Genomic DNA, 27,876 nt, shown 5'->3' on the forward strand with positions numbered 1-27,876 from the left:
CTGTGGTAACGGTCAGACATGGAGTCGCTGCAGGTAGAGAGTGGAGAGCCATGGGAAAATACGGAGGGAAATTAAGTTATGGGAATCAGATTTACAGAGAGAAAAACAAGCAGAAGCAGATTTGATCCATTTCTATCGATTAAGTTTTTAATCTAATTGAGTAAAAACTTTTTCATGTATTTTTGCTCGTGAGGATGAATCCAACATGTTTTAATGACAGGAAGATAAAACAAAGAAAGCCTTGCACACTATGGAAGGTACAAATCATAAAAACAGGTTTTAGTTTATCAGGTATCTGCAGGGTTGGACCGAAATAAAATGTAAAAAAAAGTTTTCTAATGCAAAACAAAGTAAAAATACTATTTCACTATATCATGTTAACCTCTACAACTTCTTCATAAGTAAAGTGTCCCTCCTCTGCAGCAGAGTTTCTAATGTCCATTAACTTCTGAATCAACCTTTTTTACCTTTTACCTTCGTAATTCATCTCAACACTGAACTAAGCAAAGACATGTTTTGCCTCTCTGTGACTGCAGTCTTCCAGTAACTGCATGTTTTAACCTCGACTTCTATCTGCGGACGGCGTGTCAGACTCACCATCGGCTTCTTGTATTCATTGGGTTTGATGCAGCGCACGAAGAACGGCTGACAGACGCTCAGAGTTCTCATCAGCAGCTCCAGAGATCTTTTAAACTGGCTGCTCAGGGTGGGCGAACGCTTCCTGGTTTCTGCTCCCTAAACACACACACACACACACACACACAACCCTGTTAGAAACAATGAGGACTCCTCCTGCTCTTCCTGAGCTCGGACACCAACTTCTTTCCTCTCTGAACAGCAAAGTCTGAGCTTCAGCTTCACTCAGTCAAACCTGCTGACTGAGCAGCGACTGTGTCACAAGGAAGGAGCTGCAATCAATTAACTGATGCATCAATCAGCTCAGCCAGAGAAAACTGTTTTAGGCCTGTTTTTAAAATTATTGTAAAACTTATTTAAATTAATCACATCATTTCAATTAAAGTAAAATGGCATCACACAACAATGTGATTTTAAAAACAACAACAATAACATTCTGGTTATTTGTATATTTAAAGAAATTTCTTGAGTTTTTAGACCTAATTTTAAAAAAAAATTGCGACATTTTCCTTCAGACCATGAATAAGCTGATGAAAATAAAATAAATAAAGATTTTAAAAATAATTTTAATATTATTCAGCAACATTATATTATTTAAAATTAAAAGTCTAAAAATAATCACGTTACTGTCCATTAATAATTACAGCTTATTGCAGCCATAGTTTGACTATTTCAACACACACGACGACTTGTAAGGCTCCGGAGAGGTAATAATAATAATAATAATAATAATAATGATAATGATGATGATGATGATAAAGAGCGAAATTTGAGAAACAACAGTGAGCTTCTTACCAGAGTTTCGTGAGCACAGAGCTAACTGAGCTTTGTGGCTATAAAGAGAAAAACTTTCTAATATTTCTCCATCCTGCGTGTTTGTACTTGAGCCTCACTAAGAAGAAATGAGTGTTTCCGTCGGTGCTTGAGCCGTTTACAGATCACCTGCTGCTTCCCCGCGCAGGCTAAACTCAGCGACCTAAATCTGACCCCGTTCACTCACTTCTACCTTCAAGTTACAGCAGCGCGCAGACTTCACAGCACGAGCTTCTGCACCGTCATATAAACCTCGTCACTAGGGGTGGGTTTTTATAATCGATTTATCGATTAAAATCGATTCTGGCTTGGATTACGTAAAATCGATTCATTAAAATCCTGAATCGATTTTTTTAATATAAATTTATTTTGCCCGAAATGCCAGAATCTCAGGTGAAATCTCACAAAATTTCAACAACCACCAAACAGCTAAAACAGTAAATGAGAGCAGGAACACGGATTCTGCACAAAGACTTAAACACACAGCGCAGCCCGCGGATCAGAATCAGTTAGATGTCGAATTTCTCACAGTCGGGTCTGAAAGCCGACAGCCCGCTGATTCTGATCTGTCCGCGGGTCTGCGCTTTGTGTTCACGCCCTTTATGCCCTGATTCTAAAGCTGTTAGTTTGATGTCTCTCCAAACAATATTGACCGAACCAGCAGCAAAAGAGGATCCAAACTACGCTTCACAAAAACATCGTCATGTATTCACTCTGACTTTTACTGTTTTGCTTCGACCACGATGCACAGCTCTCTGTCTCTCTCTCTCTCTCTCTCTCTCTCCCCCCCTCTCTCTCTGTATGGTTTTCTGCATTATTCGCTTGCTTGTTACGCACAAGTCTACCGTTGTTTACAGCGCTATCGGCCGACTTTTTTTTTTTTTCTGTTTTATATACTTCCGAAAAGAAAACCTAATTTCTGCCGTTCAATGCTGAACAAATTTAAACTTTTTAAAATTATGCAAAATGCAAAATGCTTAGCCGTGTCTCTAATAAAACCGCTGTAACTTCAGAGGTAATGTTCATATGTTGATTAATGGTTTTCTTTCGTTTTTGATGTACTGCAGAATATTTTTATAAAATCCCAGGCCAGGAAAAATCACCTTCATGTGTTTCTGTGTTTTATCTTCAGCTACTTTGACACAAAGGCATCTGCTGTGATGCTCACACCTTTGATAAAGTCTTGCGTGTGTCAGCTTCCTTTTTATAGATACAAAAATATGTAAACGTACTAATCTGAATTATAATATTTCTGACTGTCAAAATTTCCCATATTCAAATCTAAGTGAATCGAATCGAATCGAATTAAATCGAATCGTGGATCGAATCGATTCTGGACCTTGTGAATCGGAATTGAATCGATTCTAAAAATCAGTGACGATACCCAGCCCTACTCGTCACCGTGGAGGTGCTGATAGAAACGTTACTGCCCTCCGGCGGTAACAGGCATCTATTACAACACTGCAATTATTCAAGTGATAAAATATAAATAAAAGTTATAATTATATTAAAAGCAAATTAATGTACAGGTCTGGATTCACCACTGGTTTGATTATTAAAAACAACTCGAATACGAATATAATCCATATTTATTAACAGCTTTAGGTGGAGCAGAAACCTTGCTGCCCTTAAAACTTTAAAAAGTAATCATTAGTAAAAATTACATTTATAATATCTCAAGTAGTTTGCTAAAGCAGCATCGGATGTCACAAAATAATGTAGTTTGTCAGTGTAAACAAACAACATAGATAAAAAATAAATAAAATAAAGGCTCAGTGGGGTTTGTTTGCCGCAGTCGGTTTGTGAAAAGAAGTTACGGCTATATGTTATTGTTAACTGCATGAAATTTTTGGTAATATTTACTAATGCTATTTTTTACCTCGCTGACTCAGTACTAACTTTGAATTTGTTTAGCATCACGGCAGTAAAATGGATAAGAAACAAACAATAAATGATGTTTTTTAAAAGATGGTTCAAATATATGCTGTGACTGTGTTGCAATAAAGAAAGGGTAAATAATTTTTAAAAGTAAAAATAAAAACACAAAAAGTATAAAAGACTAAAATTACAATGAATGTGACATGAAGCTGTTTATAAAAGAGTTTTTTTTGTTTGTTTTTTTCTTTTTACATAAGACTAAAACACTTAAAATAAAAATGATCGGTGAGCTACGGTTTAATCTTGTGACATTACTCACAGATGAAAGCACACACAGTATGAAATAACCACCATAGTTGACATGGAGTTGTATTCATCAGCCTTTTGGTTGAATCTCATTCAGCTATAACAAAAGTATGTGAGCTATGGGATGTTCAGACCATGTTTGAAGTCAGAGAGGAATCAATGAAATGGAAGAAGATGGTAAAATGAAGAGGATGAAAATGCAGTGCTGGGATGTTTGATTTCTCATTTTTACCTTGGAGGGAGCTGTGGCTGAACTAACAGGAGCGTAACCACACAGAAACTGTCAGAAGCAGCACACAGACATGCAAATGCAAACAAAGAGACACACAGGGAGGGAAGACAAAGAAGTCAGACATATTATTTTGGGCTGGACTTCAAAGAGAAACATGCAAGTAAACAACAGCATGCAGGAGAAGAACAGCTCAGAAAAACTTTCTGCAGTTCTCAAATTAACGTGTCACTCAGTCAGGAGGTTCCTAGATGGGGTACCGCTGCATTCAGGGACCCAGAGAGCATACTCGCTGTTATCAGAGTTGCCAGGTTTGTGGTTTTCCCACAGCATCTAAATACTGTCTACATCTAATCTGAAAAGTAAATTTAGTAAATTTAGTAACACAAATCGTAAAGTGGACGTCTTCGGTTTATTTCCATCCTTGGGTTCTCATAGCTCAAACAAATCCTTATTTTTGATATAGTGGGTCTTGATTATGGCTGCCTTCTTCTCATTGGTTGACCCTTACAAAAAGCAGGTGGGTGGGGCCTATGTGCCTAGTATAAGACATCAGGGCCTGTTTATTTGAAACTCTAGTCATGTTTTATGCTTTTCACCAGAGTAACAGTATGACAGAAATAAGGGAAAGCAGGATCTGCTTTGAACAAGTTAGTAAGTTATTAATTCTGCAAATTGTTACACTTAGACTACGTTCACACTGCAGGCGAAAGCGCATCAAATCCGATTTTTTTGAACCTATGCGACCCATATCCGATCATGGTGTGGCATTGTGAACGGCACAAATCCGATATTTTCAAATCCGATCTGGGTCACTTTCGTACGTGGTACTGAATCCGATACATATCCGATGTTTCAGAAATCGACTGCTGTTTGATGGTCATGTCGCATTAAATCCGTCTTTTAAGTCACTGACACAAGACAGACGCCAATTATCAGCGCCGGAGAAGACATCGCGAACGCTTCCTGGCCATCCGGTGAAACTGTTGGGAAGACAACGTTGGAGAAACGTGAACATTTTATTTGTACTGTATAATCTGCAGATTCTGACAGAAATCTGCAACTATCCTTTGAAGCACCGCTCCTCTAAAACAGCAATAAGGATCATTATTATAATGTAAATAACAAAATAACTTAAAGCAAAAATTGGGAAACATGAAGTCCGAAGTCTTTATATTAAGGGCCATCAAACAAACAGCGCGCTGTGTGTGACATCTTCTTTTGCGCATGCGGGCCACTTTGAGCGCGTTTGCTGTCGCATTTTATTTGTAGTGTGAACGAGCAGACAAAAAAATCGGATTTGATCAAAAAATCGGAATTGAGCATTAAGACCTACAGTGTGAACGTAGCCTAACAAACACAGAGAAACACAACCTGCTGTAATGCTTCCAATCTCAGCATCCACCAATCAAGTGTTTAGTTTAAGTTCCAGTTCAGGGCCTGGTTGGTGATAGTTCTGGTGTGGTCACACAGGCCTGACAATGGTCTTCTAGTTAATTTCCTTAATACATGTTTGTGTGTGTGTGTGTGTGTGTGTGTGTGTGTGTGTGTGTGTGTTACCATAGCTACGTCAGCCTGGAAGATTTGTTTGATGAACTTGTTTTTGGAGGAGTGAACCAGCTGAATGATGTCGCCATACAAAGTGTCCCTGTTCTTCTCCAGGAAACCTTCAGGACGCACACAAGTCAACATCTTAGAAACATCAAAGGTTTAAACGTTGCTAATTTGACTTTACGACATTTATTTGTCAGTGGTGATTACAATGTATTTGTAGAAGTTTAAAGAAGTTTAAAAAAATTATAATAATTGTACAAGATCTGACATAAAACCATTCACGAAAAAGACATAAAATACGTTTATAAAGATTAAATTTATGATTTCCTGAGAACTGACATGTGGATCTATAGAAATGTGTAATTTGGGCCCAAATCCAGTGAAGAAACTTTCAGTTATAAGTTTCAGTAATGTTTTAAGAAATGTTTTCAGCTCTGACTTAGTAAAACATTTTTAAGTGGAAGTGGTGCTTCCATGCTGTTATTTCTATTTCAGCGTGTTTTAAATACACACTCCGGCTAATGGGATAAAGATCAAGACACACGGCTACAGGCAGCAAACATACAAAGCCCACCACTGCACACGATTTCGAGCAAACATCCATCCCGCATCAGTTTCAGGTTTAAACCAGTGACTCTTGTGACTCTGCATGAATTTTACTTTGAATATGAACCACTAAAGTCATAAACAGAAGGTTTAAAGAGCAGGTTGGTGGAGCTTTGATGCCCACAGCCAGAGCTGTGCGCTATCACTTTGACATAGACTAGAAAAACATGGTCAGGTGCGTTACTTGTACATACACTGAGCTCATTACGTGAAACTTTGGTCAAAGAATTTAAATGCAGGATTTCGTTTTGGTAGTTTTATTTAGCCAGAGATCAGAAAACCATCCTGACTGGCTTCATAAAATCTCTACTGTACATTCAAACAACGGGAAACTTGTAGTAACTGCATCTTTTAGTGATGTGGTGTGTGTGAAGTGACTCTGACCTCTTGTTTCATAGTAAACCACTCCAGCAAAGTGTTGGATGCCAAACTGAGTCTCATAGTTGTTCTTTGGAGGGATGTAGTTTGTGTTGAGTTTATGCTGAAAGTTCAGCTTGTTGAGCATGGTGGTGTCTGTGCCCTGCAGGAGACAGGCAGGAAAATGTCAGAGTTTAGTTTAAAAAACAAGGCTTCGAGTCTTTGGGCCACATGGCGGCAGCAGAAACAAGCTGTGAACAAGCTGCTGACACCTTATTGACTAAAATCTTCCACACACTGTTGGAGTTGTAGTGAAAACCGTGTCCAGCACGCTGTGATTCAGTGGGTTTGCTCAACTGCTTAGGCTGCTATGCCTCAGGATGCTTTACATTTAAAAACAAGTTTAAAACCTGGTAAAAAACAAAAGGTTTTTAGTTTCTATGGATAGTTTCCCCGTTTATATGAGCTGTAAAGTGGATGATTCTTGTTAAAAAAAAACCCAGATCTATTGTTATTTTAACTGCCAAGTGTGCAGTTTGCTGTGTTTCATGGAAATATCTGACAGATAACCATTCAACAGACTCAATTTTCATTATTCTGTTACATCAAGAAGGCAAAATACAGTGTTGTTTTTCACTGATCTCCTCCAAGTCTTAGCCAAGTTAAACAAATGTGTCCTAATATGTGGTGGTAAAGTTCCCCAGCATCCATGTCGTCATACAATATAAATAACTCATTTGGGCCAACATTAAAATCTATTCCTCTATTAATCTATATTAATTTCACTGACAGTAGTTGGAGGCTCCATGTCACCACTATGTTACAGATCCAGGAAGTCAAACAGGAAACGGGAGATTTCCAAATCTTTTGATATTAGGTGGGTTTTGAAATTTGACAAGTTGATGGAAATTAGGTGTATTGGAAGGTCGGTCTGGTTTACAATAATTAGGACATCATGAACTTTTGTGTTTGTGTTTTATGTGTGGGAACTCTTCTATAGAAAAATGTCACCTGTGTGAGTGAACTGAGAACCGCATACATGGTTGGTTCCTGTGGGAGGAGCTTAAGGTGTCCAGTCCGCTTCATGCCACACTTGATTGCCAGGTTTCCTTACATTCTTCAAAACGCAGACTCCATGAACCAATAGAAGCCGTCACAGTAGCCGTGTCTTTTTTTAATGCACAGTTTCTGCTCAGTTTGTAAGGAGCACAGTGTTTCTGCTTCTCTGGTCCCGAGAGCTGTACAACAGTTGTGTAGCATCTTTTATCTGCAGTTGTACTTTTGTTCAGATGGTAAATGTAAGTCAAGTTTACTCTTTTTTTAAATGCTTCTGCTGTCCTTCAGCTCCTGCAGAGAATTTCTGGTTCTTTGGTTGCTAAATGCTCCACTGCTGGTGCACGTATACCGTCATCATTACAGAGCTGAACTTTGGGGAATCAAAGACCAGGTGAGACAAATATGGGAGCGCATACCTTCGGAAATTTGCTCTCCTCGTCGATGAGTGAGATGATGTTCATGGGTTTGATGGCGATCATGTCCAGAGCATCCTGGTTGTCTGTGAACTCAATGTGCTGCCAGTTGATGTTCTCCAGGTTGTATTCTTCCTGCTCTAGCTTGAACACATGACGCACGAAGAACTGCTGCAGGTTCTCGTTGGCAAAGTTTATGCACAGCTGCTCGAAGCTGCAGGAACGAGGACGAGAAGTGACGGAAAAGCTGACAGAATATTTCAGTTAAACTCAAAATGTAGTGATGCCAGTGGGTTTCACAAAATAAATACATAAACAGTGCCACAAGAAAAAACTTTCTAAATTTGGTATTTAATAAAAATCATACAGGGTATAAAATGTGTGCCAGTTTCAACAGAAAGTACTTGTTAGCATCTCTCATTAGCTATAACACAATACATGTGGTTTTTTTCATGCATTCATGGTGATCACTTAGAGGCAGGTCCCATGGGTGTGGGCGGTGATATTTAAAGCTATTGGTGAGCACCTCACCTGAAGACCAGGAGGGCAAAGGGTGCATATGAATGCCTCTGTGGACGTTACACTTCACTCACAATCGATTTGTAGCTGGCTTTGGAAACCCCTCAGAACAAAGTTTTAGTGGGTAGGGTGGACAGCATCACTATGTGAGAGTTAGTGTGTAATGTACCTGTTTACTGTGAAGTTTTCAAAGCCAAAGATGTCCAGGAGTCCGATGGAGCGTCTGAGCGCTTTGGGCTGAGATGACGGAGGCTTATAAATGGCTGCATTGATCTTTTCCACGATCCACACAAACAAGCGACCGTAAATGCCCTGCGCGCACACACAGACAAAGTCACAGTTCAACACATTAAAGGTCCCCAATGAAGGATTTGATCTCTAGTAGAGATATTATGTGCGTATTGATCACTGTCTCAGTCTTGCAAAAATGTGTTGGAAGAGGCAGTGAAGAAGACCATTATTCTGCAAACCTGCAGGTCGAAATGAAACATGGCAGGATGTAAGATACTTAAAGTGTTTGAATGGCTCTGAAAATGTGTTGAAGGAAAGGAAATACAATGAAAAGGTTCAGACCAGAGTCTGTTGGACAATCTCAATATATTCTCTTTTATCATCTCTGCTACGTGGGGCTTTTAACCCTTTAGTTCATTAACTTAAATGAATAAAGTGTGATAATTACGAGCTTACCTTAACAAAAGCGTCGCGTACATCCAGAGCTTGTTCCATGCTGAGAGGGGTGGACACCGTCTCTCCTCTGGTGATGAGTGTTCGGCTGGTCAGACAGTTCATCAGATCCTTAACGTCCACCTTAACACACAGAGACACACAAACACAGGAGCTCCTCAATGAATCTCCAAAACATCCAATCAAATTTAAGGTTTTGAAGTACTGTGAAATAATAGTGTAAAACTGCTTTTATTAACACCTGAATGGAGGTTTGATTGAGTGTCACTGAACAGGGAGTATAGCATGTGAACCTGTAAGACCTGTAAGAGATCGATTGTCTGTTGTTGTTGATTTATTTATTGTTTGCTACTAGTGGGCAGTATATATGTCGCATGTTTATTTTGTAACAGTACCTAACAGTTTGCTTTTTTTAATGGTAAATGGTCTGTATTTGTGTAGCGCTTTACTAGTCCCTAAGGACCCCAAAGCGCTTTACACATCCAGTCATCCACCCATTCACGCACACAGTCACACACTGGTGATGGCAGCTACATTGTAGCCACAGCCACCCTGGGGTGCACTGACACCGGACACTGGCGCCACCGGGCTCTCTGACCACCACCAGTAGGCAACGGGTGAAGTGTCTTGCCCAAGGACACAATAACCGAGACCTGATTACAAGGCGACCTCCCAACTCTTGAGCCACGATCGCCCACTATAATAACACTTGTGATGCAGTGCAGAAGATCAGAAGCAGGATGTTCGATATGGGATTTTTAAGTTCAGATAACACAGTGACATTGATCTTCTGCTAGATTAGACTAAAAGAGAGAAGGGTGGGTAGATAATGTGTCTGAGCACAATGGGATCTTTAAATTAGGGTGAAACTGCTGGCCAATTCTACTATTATTTCTTTTCTATCATATATATACTGTCACAGTGGTGGATGATCATATTAAACTTGACCATAGTCTTTAAATAATGAAGGTAGTGGACGGGCAGGTGATCCCTGTGAGCCAAAAGCTCAGACTGCTCCAAACACTCCTCTTTCTACTCTTGTCAGTCCGACTGAATATCCCTAAAATGCTGATTTAGGTACAAAACTATTTGAATATAGAAGCCCCGCCCACTTGTTGCCCATCCATCTGTGTATGAGGGGCATCTAATCAAAAGGAGGGGCAAGAAAAGCAGAACAGGATGAAAGAGGATGAAAAGGTGTGTGTGTGTGTGTGTGTGTGTGTGTGTGTGTGTGTGTGTGTGTCACCTCTAATAGTGTGGCAGAAGTTGTGAGATGAGGGCTCCGCACCACCTCACAGGCATCAAGGTTGTCATAGGTGCGCGCTGAAAGGTCAAAGATCAACAGAGTGTCTAAAGAAGTTTTCTTTATAAATAGAATTAAAATCACAGATAATTTTTAAGAGGTGTTAATTATGTCTGTACTTGTGTGGACTGCAAGGACTGGACACTAAGAACAATACTCATAAGGAAACGTGGCTACAGGAAGCTAAACACAGCGGACGAGTAAACAGGAAATTCCTTTTCTGGTAATATTTTTCACTTTACCCTCGTATCTCAGGTTTCCCATGTGCAGTATAGCAGCCAGCAGCTTAGAAATCTCCCAGTTCTCCTTGTCAGTGAACATCAGCACCTGAGCAAACAGACCCAAGCAACAACCATTACCTTTCAGTGTCTTTCAAATATAAGATGATAAAAACAGTACGGACTGGTTCTTATATAGCGCTTTTCTACTCATCTGAGCACTCAAAGCGCTTTACACAACTTGTGCATTCACCCATTCACACCAGCACATTTTTCTAAGTGCTTTATAGCTAACATTCACACACATTCATACTCTGATGGACGCATCGGAGAGCAATTTGGGGTTAATATCTTGCCCAAGGATATTTGGCATGCAGACTAGGGGAAGCCAGGAATCGAACCACCAACCTTCCAACCAGTAGATGACCTGCTCTACCACCTGAGCTACAGTCCCAAAACTGTATGTTAGTGATATTTAAATAGTTGAATACACAATATTAACTTTAGGTAAAGCAGCACACAGGTTAGTACCTTCATTGCAGAGCGGATGTTGGAGTACTCCTTCATATCGTTTCGGCCATCACAAACGGTACAGTTACCCTGCAAAGAGACGGAGGGATGGATGGGGATCAGAACAAAGTCTTTGTCTTTTCATATTTTATTTACTTTTTTTTATCCTATTTTTATTTGATATAATCTCTGTTTTTCTGATCCCCTAATAAGAGACTATTCAACAGCTGTAAAGATCAAAGCTCCTCTTGACCGATAAGGCGACTGATCAGCCAATTACGCAGCGTGAGACAGTAACTCACGATGGTCAGGTAGGTGTAGTCTGTGGCTTTGCTCAGCCCCAGTTTCTTCTTCTCTTCGACAGTCATTCCCTTCAGCATACAGTAGAAGATGTGGTAGTTTCTCTCATCGTAGGCCTGTAGAGAGAAGAGAAAAGTCAAATCAGCGTTACACCACTACATATTATAAAAGATAAGGTAAGGCTTTGCAGACTGCAGGGATTAATTCATCATCAGATAGAACTAACTTTTGGCTATTTTGTTTTACTTTAATTCAAGTCGATAAACAGAATGACGTTTTTTATGTCACAGTTAGTTACTGAGAAAATGCTCAGGAGTTTAACTTTGAGCTGATCAGCTTCGGACTTACCTGTCGACAGACTCGGGATTTCTCCAGCAGGTACTGCTCTATCTTGGCTCCTTCTATGGCTCCTCGCTTGTTGAAATGGATGTCAATGTATTTCCCAAAACGAGATGAGTTGTCATTGCGAATCGTTTTGGCGTTTCCAAAGGCTGGAAAGAAAAACAGAAAACACCAACAATGCAAAAGACATTTCTGTCAAGGTTTGATTGCCCACTGGGAATCTTAATGGAGACTCTTTAAGAATTAGCTTCTTTCTTGGGTGTAAATGTTTTCACTGTGTTTTCAGTAGATTCACTGAAATATGAGAGGAGCCTCAGACATGTGAGCATGTAGCGTGGTGTGTTGTTTCATGATCGTCTTTCTCTCAGGTGAGACATTCACGCAATGCTGGATTGAAGTGTAAATGACGCCGGCTTTGCACTCACAGTGCACTGCACATACGTAATAGGTTGCCTGCTTTTATCATGACGGCTATAAATTAGATTGGCTTATGCACAAAGAATCACCGGGTCACATTTTATCGTTTTGCCCAACATTTAAGCCAAAGTAGAGTTGATTTTTGATCACAATGAATTGACCAGAGATGTTGAACGACGTATTAATCTTGCTCATTTGGTTTCATCTTGTAAGTAATTCCTGCTGATTTAATTAACAATTAAATGGAGGTAGATGTTTCATGTGACATGTCCTGTCACTGCACTGCTGCAGACCTCTATCTTACAGTGTTTTGCTCTTCTGATCATTTTGAATTTTGTTATAATACATCCAGTGAATCTTATCTTATCTGTCCTGCAGCAGCTTCATTGGCTCCCGGTCAAATATCGCATCAATTTCAAAATACTCTTGTACACATTTAAGGCTATTCATCATCTCTCTCCTCCATATCTCTCTGACCTGGTTAAGATCACCGCCCCATCTCGTTGTCTCAGATCTTCTTCCCTTTCACTCTCCGTCCCTTCCCCCCATCTTGCAACCATGGGGAGCCGGGCTTTCAGCTGCTCTGCTCCACGACTCTGGAATTCCCGACCTCCTGATTTAAGAAATATCTCTCCCTTCTCTCTCTTTAAGTCCAAACTCAAAACCCACTTGTATAAAATAGCTTATCCCACATAACCTTTCCACTCTCCTATTTTATTTGTTTATGTCTTATGCTTTTATGATTCTGTAAACTTCTTGCTTTTATGTTGCTTTTATTCTACTGTGTACAGCGACCTTGAGTGTTTTGAAAGGCGCTTTCAAATAAAATGTATTATTATTATTATTTATTTTTATCTGAAGCTTTAACTTTCAGGTAAAGCTTAAAATGTTATTAATGAAGAATATTTTTTGATGAAGTAATGTACATGTTTAAAAATAACTTTGGTAATCAGCACAATCTCAGTCTGTGCTGCTGGATAGTTGTAAAACCTTCAGCTGCAAGATTACTGATTAGATTAGATTACTAACATGTCTCTGTTACAACTGTGAGAGAATAAACATAAATGCTAAAGTGAATCCACATCATCATCTGTGAGTTTGTCTACTTCATAGAGTTAAAGCTCACTTTTCTGTGTGCGTGCATGTGTGTGTTACCTTCAAGTATAGGGTTTGCCTCCAGCACCTGCTGCTCTATCCAGGAGTGTTGACCACTAATGGCCGCCAGAAACTGAAGGATCAGTTTGGTGCTTTCTGTTTTTCCTGCTCCAGATTCACCACTATCAAACCAAAACAACAACGAGAAAATGTGATCATGTTTGAGAAAGACCAACGATTTTAAGAGGTTGTTTATCATTTTAAAGTTTCTGATGATTCTACGAGATCTTCAGCACCTACATTTTTATCAGTTTCTTACTTTTCTTGTTTTTTCTTCTTTTAATCACAAATTTTAATAATTTGATAAAAAATAAAACATTTAGATAGATATCTGACTGACTGACAAACCTTTTGGTCTGCATGGTTAAAACTCACATCCTTGCTGTATGATCGCTGGTTTGTATTTGAGCTACCTGCAGTCTGAACTTTTCCTAACCTGATGATGCAGCACTGGTCGCGGTTGTTCCTCTGCATGTTGAAGTAACAGTTGTCAGCAATGGCAAATATATGAGGTGGCATTTCACCGATCTTCTTGTTGGTGTAGAGGCGGATCTGGTCAGCTGTGTAGATGGGCAGCAGCTGGTAAGGATTGACAGCCACAAGGATGGAGCCTGTGTATGTCTGAACAGAAAAAACGAGGATGAACCAAATTATGTTTGTTTTTAGGTCACCCGGGTGTTGATGTTTTGGACTGACACTGCTGGTAGCTGATGTGTAAAAGAAGATAAGTACTGAGTAACTACAAATCCTACAGACATCTGCTTCTCCTCAACATGCCATACTTGGAAAATTCCTCCAAGGACTTGACCATGAACGAGTTCAAAAGACAGTTCCTGAGTCCAAACCAGAGGAAGGCAAAGTGTAATAAGAAGCTAACAAATAGTTCAAAAACACATCTTAAAACTGAATAAACAGGTCAGCATTTTATGTTTCATGTTTAAAGATTAAAGCACCTGCCAATATCAGATTCTTTCAGTTAAATTTGGGAAATTATCAAAGAAGCCAGCCGAAGATCCTTTAGTAAAATGTCCACAATACAACGTCAAAAATATTACAAAACAATGTCATGCGGCTGTCTGTTGTCGACAGGCTCGAGCAACAAGCCGGTGCCGGTTAGCGGGTACATGAGCTGACACAGGTCGCGTAGCTCAGATGTTGAAGGATGACAATGAGAACGTATCATTGTTCGCCATCAGAGAACAGAAAGCCATGTTGGAAACATGGTGCAGCTCTCAGTTTGGTTACTGTTAAGCCAAAGTGAGTTACTATAGTCCCTGCGCCAACATGACTCATCCATCCATAGTGCATATAAGAAAAGAAGTCCCATCAAATACATGATGTCTACTGAAACGTGCAGCAAACACGCTGTATACTGTGATCGAGGCCATGCAGCGTGCATTAAATCCATGCAGTGGGTGCATATCCTTGTATATTTTTTAGCCTTTGTCTATGCTTGGGTTTCAGGGGCTGACTTACCCTGCCACCACAGTTTGTCTTCAGTAGAAACAGGAACAAATAAGGGAGGATAACAAACAGAGGTGATGAGAAAATAAAGCAAGGAAGGTATTATGATGACAGGAGAGGAGTGAGAAAAAGTGACAGAGAGTTAAAAGAGTAAGGTGACGAATAAAGTGTTAAAAAGCTGCTTAAACAGACAGAACATATAGCAGTAGGGTCAAAATAAATGAGATGTAGCAAATTCTATATAAAAATGAGGTTTTATTAAACATTAAAACCTCATTTCTGATTAATATCTAACTGGAGAACTGAACACAGATTCACTGTTCTTAAGTATATATGCGATAAAGTTTAATTCAATTCATTTTTATTTATATAGCACCAAATCACAACGACGGTTGCCTTAAGACACTTTCTGTTGTAAAGTCAAAACGCTGCAATAATACAGAGTAACCCCAGTCAGATAAACCTCTATGAGCGAGCGCTTGGCGACAGTGGGAAGAAAAAACTCTCTTTTAACAGGAAGAAACTTCCAGCAGAACCAGGCTCAGCGAGGGGCATCTGCTGCGACCCACTGGGGATGAGGGGATTCAAATTAGGTTTAGTGTAAAGTAATGTAAATAATCAAATTAAAAATTAAGAAAAGACTGTTTTAGTGCAGAAGAGAAAACATTTGTTACTCTGTGTAGAAAAATCTTTTTAAACGGTATTAAAGGGATTAAACATGAAGGTATTTCTATTGTTGTAGTTCCATCCATCCAGCAGGACGAGGGTTACAAGTGTGAAGGATTTAGTTTGTACTCTACATAGTTGTTGGTAGAGTTTCTTTAATGAGCAGAATTAGGCTTTTCATATTGAAGCATTGCTTCTGCCTGAGCCTGTTCAGTCACTCCTTGGTTCCAAGTACTGATTACAATTTCTAATATATCAAACAAACTTCCTGCCACAGTCCAAAGACACACAGTTTGAGTCAAGTTGTAAGTGTAATGTGATTGTGAAGAGTAGCCATAATGGTGAGGAACTGGGAGCCTGTCCAGGGTAAACTAGATTCAGTAGGCTCAGCCGTGCAGTAATACTCACATATATAAGTTTTTCTCTGTATCTGATGAGCAGGTTACGGAGGATACCAGCTTCATTGAGGTCTCCCAAGCGAATCATGTCTTCCACCCCGTGGATGGAGGTGGGATGCATTGGCTTGATGTTGGTGGCATTTTGAGGGGAGATCCAGTGCTCCTGAAGGAGGATGGGAAGTTAAGTTGAGAAAGCACAATTCAGGACATTTTTGATCCTAAACAAACCATTTTTAATGATCTCAACGGTCACATGGTGTCTGTGATTAGTGTTAGACACTGACATGCTTCCCAAGACATGTTCTTTAAAAAACAAGTTTTATTTGTATGTAAGTGCTTACATTTCCTTCATCGTCCACCACTTGGATCTGTCCGGAGTCACAGAGTTTGACCACTGCGCCGATCGGCACCTCAAACTCCCGACCAGTCTTCAGGTCCAACCAGACATAGTCGCCCTGAAAGGAAGTCAGACAGTGAAGCAGTCAAACCGAAATCATCAGTTAAATCATTCAGCATCAGAGTAACAGAGTAAGTATCAAGGTCAGAGTAACAGCAATGTCAGATCACATAAGAAATCAGCCAGAAGCAGAACGAAACCGTGAAGCAGCATTGAAGTGTGTTAACATGTGAACTCATCATGAAAAACAATATTTTTCATCAAAACCTAGAACCAGCTCGTTGTCTGAAGAAATCAGACTGTAGGTTAAATAATTCCTCAAAGCCTTTCGAAACAAATCTTGCCACACAGCAGGAATCCTTAAATGTCCTTGAAACTTTTATTTTAAAGGCTATGAAGACAGAAAACCTGCATTTATAAAATGAAAAGTAAAATCGAATAATACAGTTTAAAAAATCTGCTGATTTTGGCCCAAAATAAAGCCATAAAAAGCTTTTCCCCCTAGAAGTTAGAACTTCTACCTTCATCTCTGTGTTACAGGATTCTGTACGTGAAATTAAATTATGGCTTCTTTAATAATGTGTCTTATATACTCTTTACTTAATCAGTTCTAGACTTTTCTAGTAGGTTACCACTAGACCCAGTTTTTAGGTTTAATACAATTTACATAAAGATTTTATGTTAAGCCAGTAATCTAAAATTACTGCAGTCAAAATTTCACAAAAATTCATTGCAGCCATTTAAAATGGTACTCAGTAGTTTGTACGGCCTACAGAAGCTTGCATGCCTGATAACATCGGGACATGTTCCTAATGAGACAATAGATGGTGTCCTGGGATCTCCTCCCAGATCTTGACCTCAGATCAGGGCATCGCTGAGCTGCTGGACAGTCTGAGGACCAAAACATAACGTCTCACTAAGCTGAGCGTGGCTCCTCCTCAGTGGTATCCCATCTACCCATATCCCATATCCCATCTACCCTCCCGTCATATTTCTTTTCAAGATTTTCTTATTTAATCACTAGTGTACATATATTTATATTTATAGATACATATATATTTAGTCATCTTTTCTCTTTTACCATGTCTCTCTAATATTTAGCTCCTTACTATTTTTATATTTTTATATTTTATTATATTATATTTTCTCCTCCTGTATCATGCTGCTGAGTGACTGCTGCTCGTCAAACACATTTCATTGCAATGTTGACCCTGTGCTAACTTGCATATGACAAATAAAACTGAAAACTGGTATCACATCCTCCATCCTCCATGTGCTGCCTGCATACTCTCACCACATGAGGCGTATCGTGCACCCGGAGGAACCTGGGACCCACTACAGCAGCGTAGGGTCTGACAGTGAGTCCAGGGACTTCATCCTGATACCTGATGGCAGTCACGGTGATATTGCCTAGCGTGTAGTGTCTGTGTGTCCGTCCATGGATATGCCTCCCCAGACCATCACTGACCCAATACCAAACCAGTTGTGCTGAATGATTTTACAGCTATCTTAATGTTCTCCACAGCTTCTCCAGACCCTTTCATGTCTGTCACACGTGCTCAGGATGACCCTGCTCTCATCTGTGAAAAGGACCTTGGACCTACCAATACTGGTATTCTATGGAAAATGCCAGACGGGCTTCACGGTGTTGAGCAGTGAGCACAGAGCCCACTACAGGACGATGGGCCCTCAGGTCTCATGACTTTTGTTTCTGATTGCGTGGTCAGAGACATTCACACAAATGGCCTGTAGCTCTGCCAGTGCTCATCCTTTTCCTCCTGTCACAAAGGACCTTATACTGCTCCCGCTGATGGCTTAAGGACCTTCTGCGGTCCTGTCCAGCTCTCTTAGAGTAACTCCCTGTCTCTTGGAATCTCCTCAATGCACTTGAGACTGTGCTGGGTGACGCAGCTAACCTACTGGGAGTGGCACGTACTGATGTGCCATCCTGGAGGAGCTGGAATACCTGTGCAACCTCTGTAGGGTTCGGGAACAACTGTAAAGTTGTTCCTGTTTTAGGGGTTGTGTCATCGTTGTCTTTCAGCATTAACAGTCCCCTTAACTGACCAGCTCAATGCTCACAAAGTTTAACTGAAGCTTACTCTGACTAACAATTATTCCCTTAGTGTGTTGAGCAGTGTATAACACTATGAGGTCTTTAAGATACTATTGATGGGGCCTTAAAATTCAGCTCTTTGTGCATGAGCAGGGGATTTTAAATTAAATTGAAGAATGAAGAGAAGCTAAAATGGGAAGCATGAGTAAAAGAAGTATACACACATAAACAGCCATGTTAAAAACGTAAACACACATGATCTCTTCAGATGACCCATGAGTCAAAAGTGACCCAGAACAGAAAACCATGCATAATTATTTTAGTGTTACATCAGCATTCTTCTCGTGTATAAGAAAAAAGGCACACGTAAATAACAAAGCAGGGAGCAACACAAATGCTACAGATAAATAATTATGACTCATGAGACTTAAGACACAAGCAGTGTCAGCATACCGGCAGCAGAGTGCTGTGTTTCATCGCAGTGTTGACGTTGCGTATCAGCGCCCATTTGGCCTGATCCTTCTCATAAAGCTCCACATAATCCCGACGCTTGAACATCTTCACGTACACAGTGAAAACTTACTTACAAGCACGCTCACAGTTATATCCAGAGCTAACGGTCTAGAGACGATACCCACGCGTATGAGAGGAAATGTTTCGAAACTGTTCAGATGTTCATTGAATTTTAGTTTCTTGCAAAATTCTCCAAAATCTTCAATGTTTAACAAATGAAGTCCCTCCCAGATCACAGGCACACATCACCCGTGTTTGTCTTCACCGGGTATGTGGGGAAAAATAATTCCAAGAAAAACAGGTCGAGTATCAGTCCTCTTACAGTCAAACAGCTCTGCCCAGACCAGGGTCCTGTTTTCTGACCTTGCTGGATGTAAAAACTTCAATAAAGAAATCAATTTGAAAATGTGCAGTAAGTTTCCACACTAACATTTTGGGACCAACAATCCTCCTGCTCTCTCGCTCTCTCCCAGACTCTCTACATCACATTTTGTTAACCCATCCCCTGCTGCCCATGGCAACCAGGTGTCACTTCCTCCTCAGGTGTGTCCTATGGTGTTGGATTTCTGCCTAGATAAGCCCACTGCAGGCTCCTACTGTCATAAATACGCTGTAGTCACCACAGGATGCATCGCATAAGTAAAATAATGGCCTTTCACTTTCAGCTTAAATTTGAGAAGAGGGTAGAATTTGGTCATTTCAGATGCTGTCATGTTCCTGAGTCGGTGACCCAGTGTTTTTGAATTATTAATAGTCTTTGCTTTCATTATTATTTAGAATTTCAGGTCTCTTGGTTTCTGTGCCTGCCCTGTGTTTCACGTTTAGTTACTCTTGTTTCCGTGTTTTGTTCTGTCTGTTCCTCTAACCAGTCATGCTCCATGTCTGCGTGTCTAGCCTTGGCTGTGTCCCAATTCAGGGGCCGCATCCTTCGGAGGACCCAGCCTTCAGCGTCTATGTGGGGCTTGTCCTCCGAAGACCGAGAAGGCTGGAAGTGTGAGGCTGTGAAATTGGACGGTCTAGCCTTGAGATTTGCATCACCAGCTGTCTCGGTGGAGTTTAATAAACTCAGCCTTCACTTCTGTTTAATCAGTTTTCTGTTTGACGTTTATTCAGCTGTGTGAAAACTATAACTTTAACCTCAGCCAAACCGATTTACTCAGGAACAAATGAAACACTGAAAAAAGCCAAACTAACATTTTTAAGTTATCTAAGTGACTTATATATCATGTTTAACCTGAGTAGCGAAAGACTGCGCAGGGTCTGAAAACAATGTGCCGGGAGTCCGGTGTTCTCGCCGGCTCGAGTGAGCCTTGACCAGCCAGTCAGCTATCGAGCTGCTGGGTAACATGTAATATGTGATGTCTTGATAAATCAAGCAGATATTTGCAGTTTACAAACTTACTTTCTTGAAAATATCTTAAAAGTTTATTTTGTGACCCAGAAAGAGTAATATTTCAAACTCTTTAGTCGTGCTCCTCCGCCATCGCTGCATTTGAAAAGTATTTTTATATTATTATAAAAATATTATAAATAATAATTTAAATAAAAAAGTATTGAAAATAGTAATAAGAGTAATATTAAACTAAGTATTTGCCGCCATTGTTGGAAACTGGAATTTGCTGGACCACGCTATGAATTCTGGGATAGGTTGGGCCACGAAGGATACACCCAACCCCCCCTGAAATTCGGCGAAATGAAGAATGGGTCGTCCGCATTTGGAGCAGCCTCCTAATTGGGACAGCCTTTGTCGCCCGGCTGTGACATAATCGGCCAAACCAAAACGGATTAAAAGTTTGCACATAAATAAATGACGAGTGAAACTTGCCCAACCACAAAGAAACTCGTTGAAAAGAGATCTGATGAGATCTCTTTGAGATTTGTCTATAATGTAAAAGGTAAAAAGTAGCTTTTGAGTTGTAGGAAAAAATGTTTCTTTGCATCTAAATTTGGTGAAAATGAAATGACTTACTGTTCCAGACTTACTCCAGAGAACAACATCTTTGCAAACACCTCAGATAAATGTCAGATTAAAGCCAGACCTTTCTCAATGTGAGGAAGCGCTGCTACCTGCTTCATCACTGCACTGCATCAGTATGTGGGATCAAAATGTTTTTACTGTCCAGAGGCTTGTACAAATAAAATATCTGAACGGACTGGCGTAAACTTTGATATGAATAATAATCTGTCCTAAATGACCCACTGACCCAGACTTTTTCAGTTTTGAGTGGATGGGTGGACAATTTAATTAGCAGCAACTCTAAAACATCCTGTCGGCCATTATTATTGTTTTTGCCGGTTTTCATATTGGTTTGTTTATCTTCTTCCTCTCCAACTACAGAACAATGCCAGCCGTGCTCAGTATGAGACGTGAGCTCTGACTCAGGGGTGAGTGTGTCACCATGAATAGCTGTTTGAGTGTGCGTTACATATAAGTCACTTTAATTAAGTAACTACTCCGTCTAGCCAACTGAGCCACCTGAACATTACACCACCAAGCATCTGTCACACACACACACACACACACACACACACACACACACACACACACACACACACACACACACACACACACACACACACACACACACACACACACACACAGAGGCTATGACACAGTCAGGAGGAGTGCTGAATTATTCAACACAGAGGATCTGTTTGGTGTCTCTTAGTTTATATTTCTTGTTGTGTGCCGCTCTCCTTGTCTTTCTCTCTCTTTCCCTTCATTTTCTTTCCCATGTTTCCTTTACTGCTGTTATTTCTGACAAACAGCTGTATGTTACAGTGCTGAACACTTGCTGTAGGTTTGGATGGTAACTGATGAGCTTATGGAAACAGCACTGAGATCAGAGAGCTTTTCCACAGATGAATTTGTTACTTGAACAGAAGTCAAATTACACGACTACAAACAAAGTTTAGTAAATATTATTTCTCATATGCATAGGCTAACGTAAACATTTTTTCTTTAAGCTTATATTTTTTAAAAAAAAAATCCTAAATAAAGCGATTTTAAAGACATTTTGCAGCCAATTACAGCATTTGCATTGCATTTCTATTTCTCCATGAATCTGAATACTTCCTGCATCTCTGTAACACAGTATAATGAAGTTATCTGATGCATCTATTCCAATGTCTCATCATGGTGATTCTGAAAGTGTTGGGAGACTCATTTTCTTTGTGACTGTTAATGTTTCGACGTCACATATGTGAAGCTATGAAAATGTTTTTAAAGAACTATAAGATGAGACAGTTTTCTTCCTTGAGTTTGTCCTTTTAGCTCCGCTTCTTTGGGTAAAAGCATTTTAGGTGATCTGTATATATTGTGCTATTCCTTATATCTTAACATATTGTATTGTTAAATAGTCTAGTCTGTTTTTGTTAATGTTACTGTACTGGAGCTACTGTAATTCTACTGATTCTAATTCTGATTAACCTTTAAAGGATAATCTTCCCAGGATATGTTTAAAGTATTTGATCTGGTTTAAACTAAAGGCACATAGAAGGCAAGAAAATCCAACCATCCATCTTCTTCTGCTGGTCAAACTCAGATTGTGGTGGTGCTGAGCCTATCACAGCTGTCATAGGTGTCACAGGTGGGCTACACCCTGCACAGGTCATCAGTGTGTCACAGGGCTTCATGCTCACATTTACACTTACAGCCAGTTCAGAGTCACCAGTTCACCTAACAAGCATTTATTTGGGCTAATGGAAGAAACTGGAGTACCCACAGGAAACCTATGCAGGCACATGGACAGAACTCCACAGAGAAAGACCCCACCCAGGCAGTTTCTCCTTCCTGCAGTGGTTTATACATTTGCCTAACAAGTGAAACACAAATAACTTGGCAGCTGCTCAAAAAACTCCCAAAATCAAATATGTGGATCTACCTGCTGATAATCTGAACTTCCCATTTAAATACCAAAACAAACAATTCCTCAAACCTGGCTCACACTGGCCTGTTGCCCAGTGTGAGCTGGGACAGGCTCAAATAGGCCCTGTAACCATGTTTCAGGACAGTATTCCCCCCACGGCAACCCCCAGTCTCACATTAACAGCTTTATGTAGAAGTCATTCAGAGATCAATGAAGCCCCCAGGTCAACTAACCAGACAGCAAATGGGGACATGACCCACTGAACAGCACCGGGAAGCTCGTGTGACCAACCAGGATATAAAACTCTGTGAGCCACACACTTCATTCTGCACAGTGTTAATACTATAGTAATCTCAGACATACAGTTTTCAAGTTTTCACACTGACACCCCACTCAAAGCTTCTGTTTACAAGAAGCAACCAGTCAGAACAAAACTGTCTTAAAGGGAGAAGGAGGGAAGCTTGTTTCAGACAGAATAAACTGAGAGCCTTAAAAATGCATAGAAATTATTATTTTGAACTGTGAATCCTGCAAAGCTACTTTAGAAGAGTCAAAAAATAAAAACACAGAGCAGAAAATGAGCAAAATAACTTGATTTAAGGAGCTTTAAGGAGGTCTGCAGGTTTAGAAGAAACCATTATATTTATAGAGAGCATCTGTTCTGTGCTTTTTCAGTTGAGGGGAAGTTAGAATCCGGCAGTCCCATATGGAGAAGATATATATAAATCTTATAAAGTTTGTATCTGTCTTGTGTGAAACTTGTATGAAAGCATACAAGAGTGAAAACAGATATAAGATCCCTTGAAAAATTATAGAATTATAGATTTTTCCTTGTAAAATTATATAAATGAAACTTGTATGTTTTGGATACTTACTAAAACTATATATGAAAGTGGCCACTTTCATGAGTAAATCATATAAGCCTTATATGATTCACTATATGAAGTAGGCCAGTTTTTTCTATTTCTTTTCCATATGGGGTTGTCTGGCCATCATAAGAAATAACATTAATTCAAGCAAAACATGTAAATTACTAGTACTTGTCTTCAAAGATGATTTAAAGACTCAAACTGTTGTCAAACTTGAGCTTCTACACAAACATGAAAAGTATGTTTTGCCAAATGGGCCTAGTCTGCAGACACAGCAGCGCATTATGTCCGACAGTTCTGTACTTTTTCCAGTTTACATGAGACTGTAGAGTAAACTACAACTTTACTGATACAGAACACAGACTCATGAAAAGCACATAGGCCCTGACGTCTCATTCTTTGGACAAACGTGACTGAGACGAGCCACGCTGATGTAATGTCCACGCTGCCTGCGGTGGATGGGTGTGTGTCATCACCTCTTTCATCAGGTAAATAATTCAGGCCTGACATGAGCCAGGTACTCACTTGCAGCTGCTATGGTGTCTCCTGTGTGGAAAGGTAACAAAATGCAGATAGAGGCCTCTGGATGTCAACTATGAACCACGGTGTCCCCACGTACTACCCGTATGAAAACAGTTATTCCTGTTTCAAATGATAAACTATGAATGGACGTCATTCTGCTCCCCGTTCTTTTAATGGGGTTTAAATTTTGTAAGTGACTTTGTAACAATGCTTTTGGTAAATAACCCACATTTAGTCTTTTCCTTGAATAAAAATGCCAACAATAAAGAAAACCCTGCCCGAGGATGCTGACTCCTGTCACACTGTATCCTCTAAACCACAAGATGTCATTTTATCCCGTCATTTATTGACTGATATGAAGCATAACATGGGGTTCCTCTCACAACAGAATTTTCCTTCACTTTTAGGGCAGCAAGCATTAAGTAGCTTTGATATCTGTTATTTGAAAATGAGTCTGATCAACAAATTAATGTCACAAAATCTCTTGTCAATGAGATTCTTAGTCTAAAGGCTCCGGCCAAGTCGCAACTGTAACTTTTATGCGTCTTGTTACTTTCAAAGGTTCACTTCAAGTTACACAAACTGTTTCCAGAGTGTGTGAGTATCATCTCACCACTGCAGACTGCACAGCGTCCGTCTGAACCTCTTCTTCAGGGGAGTCTGCCCTCTGCTGGAGTCTTTGAACATTTTGGTACCAGTTAGTCTGAAACTGTAGCTGCAGGTTACGTTACTCAAATTGTCAACGCTGTCACCAGATCTCAGTCCTTTTGGGATGTGGTGGAATGGGAGACTCACATCGTGGACGTGCAGCTGACAAACATACAGCAACTGTGCGATGCTGTCATGTCAAAATACACCAAAATCTCTGAAGAAGGTTTCCAGCTACTGGTCTACGTCATTAAAACAGTTCTAAAGGTAGGATGGAGTCAAATCAATGCTGGCAATATGTAACTAAAGAAGCCGCTGAGTGTGTTTCTTTAAAACCTTATTTAACCATTAGGGGAACTTTTAGGAATTAGAATATATTTTGTGAGAATTTCCTGGTCAATATTTGAGGCATTAACCTGGCATGATGTCAACAGAAGGAGAAACCAGAGCTCCTATAAACGATAACCTACATAGTGACATGCAAACTCTAGACCGAAGGGCCCTGCCCCAATCCTAGGACACTCTTAAGAGAACTTACACACGAAAACCACACACTGCCGATACAGCTAAACAAGCCTCCTCACATTTTGATTATATGGGAATAAACCAACCTAAAGAGACATTCGGATCATTGCAGAAATCCTGAATAATCCAATAATTTAAGACAAAGGCAGATAAGACAGTTATTAAGTGAATATACAGCATTTACAGCTAATTTGCATTTAGATTGGAGTGACAAATCGAAGGTCACAGGATGAGATATGGTGATATGCTAATTGTGCCATAAAATCATAAACAGGCTCTTCTTTTTGCATCAATGAACAAATAAAAACCCTCTGCAGCGAGCACGCAGAGAAAATAATCTTTGAACAATAAATTCACAAGAAACATTCATGTTCAAAGAGCAATAACACAGCAAGTTTTTACACAGTGCAACTACAAAGACTGAAACTGTGTGGCAAAAGCTTATAGACTCCCACAGACTGTGGATTCTCCAGGTGCCACGGACAATCAGAAATGGAGGACAAGCTTGTTGTTGCCACCCGTGGGCAGCTGAATGATTAAACTTTGATTTCCTGCAGAGACAGGACAAAAAAGGGGAGCTTAGATTCTGAATTCCAGGTTTTTTATTTGTACTTGTGAAGGAAGTGCTTAATATTAATATGTGATTGGAAACTTAACAAAAAATAATTTTGCAAAATTTAAATTGTTTAATGCATCTTTGCACCTCCTACTGGCCTTGCAGTGACAGTGTAAGAGACTAAGTTGCCTGGGATCAACCGTTCATTGTCTACCCTGAGAAGCTGTGGATATGGTTGCCTCAGGTTGTTTTCAGAGGGACACCACTTCTTTTGAAGAGTGCCATAAAAGCTAATATTTATTTGGCAAATTTAAGTCATTTATCATTCGTCTTTTAACTCCATTTTTGATCTTGTCTAGATGGTTAATGCATCGTGCTCATCAGGTGGGCTCTGGCTACGCCTCTAAGCTGAACTGTTTAATGTTTCAAGTACCACATATTAGCATTTTATGTTTTTACACAGTCACTCTGATCAAACTGGTGTTCTTAAGACCCAGTCTTAGAGGCCTGCTTGGAGATATACCTGCAGCTTTAGGCGTCTTGTTACCCTTTCTGTGAAAATGGTTCCCTAGAAGTTACGCAAGCTCTCTCCAGGCTCTGTAAGTATCATTTCACCACAACAGTGTCTGTCTGCAGGTTGTGGTCTGCCCTCTGCTGCTCTGCATGAAAGTTTTACTACACCTCTGTCACAACTCAAGCAGGCGTGTTTGGTAAAGAACAGATATCTCTGAATTATAGTCTATCATAACTACTGGCGTCTGTTTGATGTTCCCATAAACATTTAGGAGGTTGATGGACTACTTTCACCAGAAACAGAGAACTATAACATAATTACATAACATTATTAAAACACAACATAATTATAATATAGTCTATTATTAGTATTATATGGATATAAATGGGTTTTTAAAAAAATAATTCTTCGTCCCATGGCCACGCCCACTGTGTGCAGCCAACCACAAATAATGGATGTGTGCCTGCTGATCTGACATCACAAGACAGCCATCTTCACAGACACCAGAGTTTCCCACAGTCTATGAACTGAAAAGCATCGTTGGGAGCAAATCAAAGAGGCTCTTTGTGGCTTCACAAATCAATAGCCTGGTCTTAGGCCCCGGAGGAAGTAGTTTTCGTCTGAGGATTGATTCGTTTAAACATCTGAGAACTGAGCACCTCACTCCCCAACACCTCCCTTAAACTGTGAAGCTTCAGGATGGAGGACGTGCAGTGAGGTATGAGGAAACAAGGGGACAAAGGAGGTCCTAGACAAAGAAGGTGGGAAGGTGATTCCTCAGCAGGTGATGACTGATTGAACACAGATTCTCCTTGGTGTTAATGTGATGGTGCTTCAAAGTGAAAATTTATCCTGAAATCAGCAAACATATGCTAGATAAATGGATCGTTTCACATAAGACTCTTAAGAGATACCTGAAGGACTTGAAACACTGTCATCGAAGGTTTGGGCGTGGATGGAGCAATTGTTTAAGGAAATAAAAATGATTAATCGCAGATCACCATAACAGTACAGTGGACAAATAATGTTAAATGTATTTATTTAATGAAATCAGTTGGTGTAATATGTGCTCCAGCTGATATTTAGAAGTAGACCATTAATTAATTAGAGCTATTTAACGTAAAGAAACACAGGTTGGGGTGAAAGAAGCCAAACAAAAAAGCCAAAATCCTACAAGAGCATTTTGTACTATGTAGAAAGGATAAAATAAACTATGAGAAATGTCACAGAGATTTATTTGATATGTACATAAAGTGTAGTAGGAGTGATCTTCTATGTGTATGTTTTTAAGCAATGATGCCGTCGTCTCAGGTCATGTGCACCGACTCTCACGTGGACTACTGACCCAACTCAGGGCTTTATAGGTCACCATGTGACCTGATCACAACGTTCCCTCTTAAACTTTTAAAGAAAAGACTCAAAACGTCTTATTTTTCTAGCAGCAGGTGATAATTCGGCATAAACTAAAACACACAACAATTTGTGTTTATAAATGACAATCATTCAAACATCCCCTAATTGGACCTGAAGTTTACCTTGATGAGGGTGGTGCATTTGTAGCTGAGGCGGCGTATGTTTGGATC

General features: G+C 39.9%; 1 protein-coding gene across 2 annotated transcripts in view; it reads right to left on the reverse strand.

Annotated features, from left to right (window-relative positions):
• Positions 1–27,876, reverse strand: part of LOC102794317 (unconventional myosin-VIIa-like) — a 64,806-nt gene that overhangs the window by 30,259 nt on the left and 6,671 nt on the right. The window contains exons 3-18 of one of the 2 annotated variants that reach the window (XM_087851249.1): positions 16,166–16,279; positions 15,835–15,987; positions 13,733–13,917; positions 13,297–13,418; positions 11,731–11,873; positions 11,385–11,498; positions 11,104–11,172; positions 10,597–10,681; positions 10,298–10,374; positions 9,055–9,174; positions 8,537–8,679; positions 7,852–8,062; positions 6,407–6,542; positions 5,423–5,529; positions 3,866–3,913; positions 598–735 (exon numbers count right to left, since the gene is read on the reverse strand). In XM_087851249.1, the coding sequence (XP_087707375.1) occupies positions 598–735; positions 3,866–3,913; positions 5,423–5,529; positions 6,407–6,542; positions 7,852–8,062; positions 8,537–8,679; positions 9,055–9,174; positions 10,298–10,374; positions 10,597–10,681; positions 11,104–11,172; positions 11,385–11,498; positions 11,731–11,873; positions 13,297–13,418; positions 13,733–13,917; positions 15,835–15,987; positions 16,166–16,279 (1,965 nt within the window). Of the gene's footprint in view, positions 1–597; positions 736–3,865; positions 3,914–5,422; positions 5,530–6,406; positions 6,543–7,851; positions 8,063–8,536; positions 8,680–9,054; positions 9,175–10,297; positions 10,375–10,596; positions 10,682–11,103; positions 11,173–11,384; positions 11,499–11,730; positions 11,874–13,296; positions 13,419–13,732; positions 13,918–15,834; positions 15,988–16,165; positions 16,280–27,876 lie in introns of those variants that run through there. The other variant, XM_087851248.1, reaches the window with a different exon arrangement.

The sequence above is a fragment of the Neolamprologus brichardi genome, chromosome 14 (genome assembly GCF_056152115.1).
Source record: "Neolamprologus brichardi isolate AB-2024 chromosome 14, ASM5615211v1, whole genome shotgun sequence".
NCBI classification, from domain to species: domain Eukaryota; kingdom Metazoa; phylum Chordata; class Actinopteri; order Cichliformes; family Cichlidae; genus Neolamprologus; species Neolamprologus brichardi.